This window comes from Aplysia californica, unplaced genomic scaffold, assembly GCF_000002075.1.
Source record: "Aplysia californica isolate F4 #8 unplaced genomic scaffold, AplCal3.0 scaffold00166, whole genome shotgun sequence".
NCBI classification, from domain to species: domain Eukaryota; kingdom Metazoa; phylum Mollusca; class Gastropoda; order Aplysiida; family Aplysiidae; genus Aplysia; species Aplysia californica.
The window spans coordinates 1,224,574-1,233,335 of NW_004797436.1; the positions used below are offsets into that span (position 1 = coordinate 1,224,574).

The 8,762-nt window shown below is 40.9% G+C and overlaps 1 protein-coding gene across 2 annotated transcripts; it reads right to left on the minus strand.

The window, feature by feature from the left end:
- Positions 1-157: 157 nt before the first annotated feature.
- LOC101848967 (rRNA-processing protein UTP23 homolog) lies at positions 158-8,431 on the minus strand. Of its 2 annotated transcripts, XM_013082276.2 has the most exons (5): positions 8,357-8,431; positions 6,585-6,826; positions 4,166-4,305; positions 1,530-1,931; positions 158-1,477 (listed from the first exon to the last, which is right to left on the minus strand). In XM_013082276.2, exons 2-4 carry the CDS (start codon positions 6,796-6,798, stop codon positions 1,548-1,550), a joined length of 738 nt encoding a protein of 245 aa, XP_012937730.1. In that variant the 5' UTR covers positions 6,799-6,826; positions 8,357-8,431; the 3' UTR covers positions 158-1,477; positions 1,530-1,547. The 2 variants fall into 2 exon arrangements, with proteins under 2 accessions (XP_012937730.1, XP_005097948.1); XM_005097891.3 differs by lacking the exon at positions 158-1,477 and having other exon boundaries at positions 1,501-1,931.
- Positions 8,432-8,762: the final 331 nt, after the last annotated feature.

Below are 8,762 nucleotides of genomic sequence, written 5' to 3' on the forward strand. Positions count from 1 at the left end.
AGACAGACGGACAGACAGATTAGAGGAGGTACAGAAAGATGCACATAAAAAAGGAAGTTTTAGAATAAAAAATCAGAGATGGGAAACTCCTTCCACTTACAGAAGTAGATTTCTCCCAGAAAACTTTCAACACAAGTAAACAATTAAAATGCTCAATGAAACACAAGATAACAGGGTATCAATTTATTGTACACTTTTTTGTGAACCATTTGTGTACACATATTATTATTTCTCTTTACATCTTTTTAAAAAATCATTTCAAACTGTCTACTCTCATTTGAATCACGCACACACACCCACTCACTCATACAGGCATGCACAAACACACAAAGCGCATTATAATTGGTATCATAAGCTACCATGACAATATTCATGTCCTGTCACAAATCATACACATATTACATATACACACATCATTCAAGGCAAGTTGCAATGCTGAGTGAGACAGAAAGAAATAACATTAACGCACAGATTCAAACATACTCGTAAAACAAAATACACAAAATGTTTCTCAAGACTTCCCATCGAATGTATGCCAACATTTTCTTGACAGTGACAGAGTAAGTCTTAAAGTATATTGCATTCTTCTGTCTACTCTCCATTAGGAAGTGACTACGTAGGTAGCAGATTCCAACAACACACAAAGTCAAAGTCTGACCGGCACACATACATACATAACACTGTACATACTACATGGGGCGTCGAGCGGTCAATGTACTCCTCCAACACTGTGTATGTGGGGCAATCTGACAGTCACAATCACACAATCTGACCGTCACAATCACACAATCTGACACACAATCTGACTGACAGACACACACACACAATCTGACAATCACAATCACACAATCTGACTTTCGCAAACACACAATCTCACCGTCACAAACACAAACACACAATCTGACCATCACAATCATACAATCTGATCTTCAAAGTCACACAATCTGACAGTCATAAACACAAACACACAATCTGAGAGTCACAATCTGACTGACAGTCACACACACACAATCTGACAGTCATAAACACAAACACACAATCTGACAGTCACAATCTGACTGACAATCACACACACACAATCTGACAGTCATAAACACAAACACACAATCTGACACACAATGACACAATCTGACCATCACAAACACACAATCTGACACACAATCACACAATCTGACCATCACAATCATACAATCTGACCATCACAATCACACAATCTGACCATCACAAACACACAATCTGACAGTCACAAACACACAATCTGACAGTCAAAAAGACACAATCTAACAGTAACAAACACACAATCTGACCGTCACAATCACACAATCTGACCATCACAAACACACAATCTGGCAGTAACAAACACACAATCTGACCGTCACAAACACACAATCTGACCATCACAAACACGGTCATTGTCAGTTCGCGTCACAAGACCAACAGTGCTTTGTCATCGAGCACTGCGTAGTTGAACACATTCCTGAATTCTTTCTATTTTCCTCCTCTGTCTATCACTGTATGAAGAGGCACACATTCCTGAATTCTTATTTCTATTCCCCTCCTGTCGACTCTCGCAGATGAGCAGGCTTCCTTTTCCTGTTTCTCTTTCTCTTCGCCTTGCCAACTCCTCCTTCTTTCACTCCTGAACTAGGATTCTTCTGAGGTTTCTTTTTCTTCATACACGACAACGGATTTGGTCCTCCCTTCTTTTTCTTCTTTCTCTTTTTCCCATCCGAGTCATTCACAAGCCCCAATTCTTCATTCATTTTGGCAATCGCTTTCTCTTGTCGCTCTGTCAGACCCAATTTCTGGGCAGTTTTATCCTCAGCTGCATTCCAAGAAGATTCCGGAGGATTCTCTAAGTTGATGGAATTGTGCGAGATGTGAAGCAGGGGAATGTGGTGAGGTCGTAACTTCTCTTTGAGCTCCTCGTCCTGGAGACAAAATATACACACGGATCAATTAACTGATTCCGTCCGTGATTTTTTCAGGCTCTGGACAGAATTATTTTTCCCTGTTCAGTTTTAGACCTGGGTGCATCTATTTAATGCATTACTGTGAAGCTCTAAGTTACTCTAATATGTATTGTCATATACCAAACTGATGGGAATAAATAGAAGAATCTGTTTCTATCAATAACAATGACCTATAATCTGTTTGTATTGCATTTTCCTTCTGACAAAAACGAATGAGAAAAAAAATTGCGCAACAGCTCTTCGAAAATTTAGACTTACCGCATTTTCTCAGCTCTACAAGTCCTTACAATCAATGGGGATCAACACAACATTGTAGCGATATCACCCTAGCACACATTTATGCAAGAATTTCACAAATTTAGTGGAATATCTTTCTTTGAAGAGCCTTTTTATTATACCAGGCTCCATGTTGTTTACCCTTAGATCTAGCCTACATCGCAACAACAAAACAATGATTTTTGCAAGAATTTCGCAGAGTTTCTATCGATGTTGGTGCTCAGAGATTGAGGTCAGGTTTGTTTACAAGTTCTACTTCCTTTCGACAACTTAAAAAGTAGGAACTATGTTAAAAAGTGCACCTTTGCTTCAGATTTCGTTAAGCCGCTCACAGCGGCCGAATGGAGGCAGCGGAAAAAGGAAAAACTCAGAGCCGCTGTCTGCGGCCGAATGGACGGAATCAGTTAATTCTGCTTCTTGTAAGATTTGCACATCAAAACGTATTACATATTTTAAAGGTTAATTTTAGTTAAATTTTCAGGCACTTGCGACACAAATAGGCCATGTAAGTGCCAAAGATTAGAGATGCTACTAGAGACTAACGTACAAAGAAAAGGAGGAAAGGTAAGGACGATAGATGTTTGATAGGAAAGAAGGAGCAAACCACATCAGAGCACCCGACAACCAACAAACACCCCCACCCCCTCGCCCCGATACATACAGTTAAAGCTGTGTAAAACTGCCATCCATTGTCAAGAAGAAAAGTGGCCGTATAACAGAGGTGGCCGTCTTAGGCAGGACTGATCAAAATAAAGAAAGCAAATTATCATTTTATTCCAAGGTCCAAACAAGGGCTGATCTCAGGCTTTAGACTGCCGTAATTTTACAGTTAAATTATATAGAAAAAACACTAGGGGGAGAAATGGAAAGTGGTCGTTTGTACAGGTGGTAGTATTATACAAGTGGCCGTCATGGCAGCTTCAACTGTACTTACAAAGACAAACAAAAACCAAACATTTCCACAATTGGCATGAAAACTGAACACTGTAGTCAAACCAGCCACCTGTACAAGAAAATCACCTGCTCTAACCGCCACCTATATAAGACAATCGCCTGCTCTAACCACCACCTATATAAGACAATCACCTGCTCTAACCGCCACCTGTACAAGAAAATCACCTGCTCTAACCGCCACCTGTACAAGACAATCAGCTGCTCTGATGACCACTTCCTACCCCCCTCCCCCCCCTTGTTTATTCTTGCATTATAAAGACACTGTGTTTTGTTTTGTTTTTGTTTGGGTTTTTTTAAAGTGTTTTACGGCGCTCACAATTGCATAAGGTCATATGAACGCGCGGGACACATTAAACATTTTCAGTTCGTAGGAAAATTTGAATTTTGCCCGCATGGTCCAAAATCGATAAGAGTAGCGGGCAAAATTCAAAATTTCCTACCAATTGATAATCATAATGTTTAATGTATCCTGCCCGCTCATACGACCTTATGCAGTTGGGAGTGCCATAAAACACTCACCAAAAAAAAAAGGAGAAGACTAGACGACACCCGTGACCTACAGTGAACGTGGACAATTAGCAGTGGGCTCTATGGACAAGACAACTTTTTTTGTTTTGTTTAGAGGGGTTTTCTGTTCCATGTCCCTTTTTAGGGCACCATGTTAGAGATCTCATCTGTGTCAGACAATCCTTGACAGTGAGAATGAGAGTAAGTAAGAACAAGGTTTTTCCCCCCCCAAGGGGGGTTTTTCTTTATTAAGAGTCTCTTTCTTTTATTTCTCCCTTCTTGTGGTCTCTATAATTTGAGGTTTCTCTCTCTTTTGGTTTTTGCCCCCTATTTGCCCCCCCCCCCCCCCCCCCCCCCCCCCCCACCGGCTGTCCCAAGACCAGAATTTGGAGTTATTTATATGTGTGTCACTGACCCTATCCATTAACAAAGGTTGGACGAGATGACCCACTGACCTGTGTGGCGACCATGAACTTCTTCTTCCCCGCGGTGGCCGCTCGGATCAGACATTTGGGCGCGCCTTTAAACCAAGAGTGAGGGCATTCTTCTACGTCGTACTGTTTGAGAACTTTCAAGGGGCCGTAAGTCAGGGTCTCTGAGGAAAGATAAACTCTCACGTAGAGGTGGCAGTGAGGGAGAGAGAATGGGGAGAGAAAGAATGAAAGAGAGAGAGAGGGGGAGAGAGAGGAGGGGGGGAGGGAAGGAGAGAGAGGGGGAAGGGGGAGAAAGGGAGAGAGAGAAAGACAGAGACAGAGAGAGAGAGAGAGAGACAGAGAGAGAGAGAGAGAGAAAGAGGGGGGAGAGAGTAAAAAGAAAAGAGAGGAAGGGAATAAGAGATAAAAGAGAAAGAAAGAGGGAAAGGGAGAGAGAAAGAAAGGGGGAGAGAGAGGGGGAGAGAGAGAGAGAGAGAGAGAGAGAGAGAGAGAGAGAGAGAGAGAGAGAGAATGGTCAATCTGCATCAGGCTGCCTAGGTGTGATGATCATGGCTCGCAGACTCGTGCTTGGGATAAAAGCAGATTTGTGGCGTCGGTAGTCTGATGGTTGTGCTACTGGACTTGCAACTGTGAGGTTGCCAGTTCAGCTTTAAAATGGCAGCTTTCACTGTATGTTCCCAGGAAGTTGAGATTGTTTCAGAACGCTATCAGGTCTGCTGGGATAATTGTACAGATTATGAAGCATCGAGAATTTGCGCTACACAAATGCTATCTGCTATTACTATAACTGCACACAGCAAAGTGGGCATCAATGTGCAGGCTGTACATATAACTCTGGCAGTCAGTTCGCTGGAGGGGTTGAGGGGCAAATTTACATAAGCAAGGACCATACAACTTCGGCAGTTGGTGGTTTAGACCATACAACTTCGGCAGTTGGTGGTTTAGAGTGGCAAATAGTATGTATGTTATTATAGACATTTCTTTTTGTGCACTGGCAAAACCTGGCGGAAAGGACAGATGGTAAGTCTCAGGGTGGTTGTGACTGTAAGCTGGACTGATGGTACATCTCAGTGTCTTCTTCTCAATGACAGCAGCTAGACAGTCAGTCCGATGTCGCGCACAAACTGTGCAGTCCGCTTCAAATCTGAGAGACTGCCATAGAGCTTTCTCTCAAGAAGAGTCACATTCTGCCACATGATTGTAAGCTAGACTGATGGTACACCTCAGTGTGACTGTAAGCTGAACCGATGGTCCTGGACTGATGGTATAACAGGGTGTAACAGTAAGCAGGACTGATGGTACAACCGGGTGTGACTGTAAGCAAGACTGATAGTATAACGGGGTGTGACTGTAAGCAGGACTGATGGTATAACAGGGTGTGACTGTAAGCAGGACTGATGGTATAACAGGGTGTGACTGTAAGCAGGACTGATGGTATAACGGGGTGTGACTGTAAGCTGGACTGATGGTATAACGGGGTGTGACTGTAAGCTGGACTGATAGTATAACGGGGTGTGACTGTAAGCTGGACTGATAGTATAACGGGGTGTGACTGTAAGCTGGACTGATAGTATAACGGGGTGTGACTGTAAGCAGGACTGATGGTATAACCGGGTGTGACTGTAAGCAGGACTGATGGTATAACGGGGTGTGACTGTAAGCAGGACTGATAGTATAACGGGGTGTGACTGTAAGCAGGACTGATGGTATAACCGGGTGTGACTGTAAGCAGGACTGATGGTATAACCGGGTGTGACTGTAAGCTGGACTGATGGTATGGGGTGTGGTTGAGCTAGGTTGATGTATTGTGTGATCCCAGCACATCATTATCTTGACCAAATGAACTAGACAAATTCACCAAGAAATAAACTGACAAGGTTTTCATTAAATCCCCATAATGTAGCAATAATAATAATAAAAATAATAGTAGTAATAATAATTTTTTTTAAAAATAATAACAACAACAATACAAACAAACATCGTTATATCGCACCCCCGTTATACCACCACCTCTACTCACCGCCAGGTTTTGCCAATATATGAAAAGGAGCGCCTTTAAAGAAACATAGTTCTTACGCCTTCACACCGCAATCCACCAGCTGTCTGAGTTGTACAGTCCTTATTTAACTTATGTAAATAATATGCCCCGTTGTGATGCCAGAGATACACTGCACATGTCGCACAACACCCACTGGTTGGCTACTTGATGCTCTCCCCTTCACTAGATAGAGAGATAGAACCGCCAGCCCCACTGTTCCGCCAGCCTCTCATGCTCGTACGTCCCAAGGGTGGCCGTATAATGAGTTTTGACTATGATGATAATAATAATAATAAAATGTTACACTTTTCACAGTGAGTATCTTTTCTACCTTGCCAAACTGGATGGTTGGAGGGTTCTCGTTTTTTTTTTAAAAGCATAAAAAGATGGAAAGAGCCATACCTCCCAACTCCATTTCTTTGATAGCACACTTGGTGGTACATAATTTGACCTCAGCATTGAGATACTTTGGGAGCTGTTCTGCTATGTTGATTTTGTCGGTGAGTGCCCGCTTAGCGAAGGAGCCACACACCAAGACTCGATATGGTGGCTTCAGACCAAATGTGTGGAAGTACAATTTCAAAATTCGCTTTGCTTTCTTGTACCGTGGCTTCATTCTGTAAGGTTTTGCAGTCGGTTAAATTCTGTAGAAAACAAAAGAGGAATCTGTTCAAGAGATCTCATTTCAATTTAGTAAGAATATTTTTTCTTAATTAAAATTTTTAGTAAGAGGTTCACAGCACTTGCAACACAGTAAGGTCATATAAGTGCCAAAGATTAGAGGTGTTACAAGAAAGTAACAAACACAAAAAAGAGGGGAGAAAAAAAGGATGATGGATGTTTGATAGGAAAGAACAAGCAAACCACACCAGAGCACCCACAGTAAGAATTTTACGTCATTGTCATCACAAATAGGTCATGATATTATAAGTACCGAAGTGGAGAGTTGTTACAGGTGAGTTACATGCAAAAGGAGGAGAGCTAAGGAGGAACGTTTGATAGGGAAGGAGTAAAACACACCAAAGAACCCGCCAACCACCCACAATCAAGGGATCACAAATAAAACAACTGCACATATGAAAAAGCAGAAAACACAAAATTCCCCCCCCCCACTAAAAAGAATGTTTCAAAATGCAGAAAAATATGTTTATTTTCCCCCCACATTTTTTCTTGGTGAAACGTGGAAGGGTGTTTCACACAAAATTAAAATCAGAGGTAATGGGTATTGAAATTTAATACAAAAGGGAACAGGATAGTTTGTAAAAAAAAAATTAAGGAAAGAAAGAGAAATAGAGAAGAACGAAGGATTATTTGGAGAGAAAGTACAACCATAGAAAAACTTTCTACAGGGAAAAGGGTCTTGGAGTAGAATTATTAATCAACAAAAGTCACAACTGTTTTATAAATCAGGACCTTATGAAATAGGCCTTTCTATTAATCTAAGGAGATTCAAAAATAAAGAGCAAAGAGCATTCAGACTCAAAAGCATTTCTGCCATATTGACATATTGTTTCAGTCCAGTTGTACGGTAGTTTAGACAAAACAAGGAGGAAAGTGAGGCCAAATTTATCGTGATCCCCTGACCTAACAAGCGGTGAGGAGAGCCCACTTTAGAAAGAACAAGGGTGATCTTGTAGTTCCGTTAAAGTCCACGATCCATTTGTTTACATCCAGAGAAGAAATCCAGAAGTCTTGATGACCAAATACTATACTTTGAAATAGGCTACACAAAGAGTAGGGATGCAACCTAACTGGAAAACATCAAGTTAGGATAAAATTCAGGGCATGCCCCCCTGAAACCCCACACCTCCGGGGCCCCTCGATGACGTTGATGCTACTACTACTACTACTGCATTGTAACCCCGTACAGATGGAAAGCTGTACTGTAAAACGTGATTAGATGTAGGCCTACCGGTATCCACCAATAATGTGGATTAAGACGACGACAAGCACAGAATGTTATAGTTTTCGGCCTAGATCTAGATTTAGATCTAGATATCTAGATATCTAGATCTAGATCTAGAAATCTAGATCTATTTCTTGTTTATAACTGTAGGCGTAGACTCTTTGCCTATATAGAATTAGACTTCAAGAGATTGATTCAAATTTTAAATCCTTTCCCAGAGAGATTTTTACTGATGGTGAGAATCACGCTGATGAAATGAACAGCTTACCTTTCTTTGAACTTAGTGTTGGTCGACACAGCGAAATCCTCACGTTGTTGTTGGTACAGTGGGGAGTGGGGAACTGGAGGTCTGTGGGGAGCAGTTGTCAGCAGTAGGAAATTGACTAGATCTAGGAACTAAACGTGATTATTATGATTATTACTGATGTGTTTTCGTGTTTTCTGTTGGGCTGGAGTAATGAATAGTTGTCTTTGTTTTGTTTTGTTTTTTGTTTTTTTGTTTGGTCATCATCATCATCGTTATCATAATAATAATAATAATAATAATAATAATAATAATAATAATAATAATAATAATAATAATAATAATGCTGATGATGATGATGATAATAATAATAATAATAATAATAATAATAATAATAATAATAATAATAATAAAAGGCTACTAATAATGA

Excerpts from the sequence above, each read along its gene's own strand:
- LOC101848967 (XM_013082276.2), bottom strand. The coding sequence starts at position 6,798 with ATGAAGCCACGGTACAAGAAAGCAAAGCGAATTTTGAAATTGTACTTC. Across the intron at positions 4,306-6,584 it reads CAAAGAAATGGAGTTGGGAG|AGACCCTGACTTACGGCCCC; the intron begins GTATGGCTCTTT and ends ATCTTTCCTCAG. Across the intron at positions 1,932-4,165 it reads AGTTCATGGTCGCCACACAG|GACGAGGAGCTCAAAGAGAA; the intron begins GTCAGTGGGTCA and ends TTTTGTCTCCAG.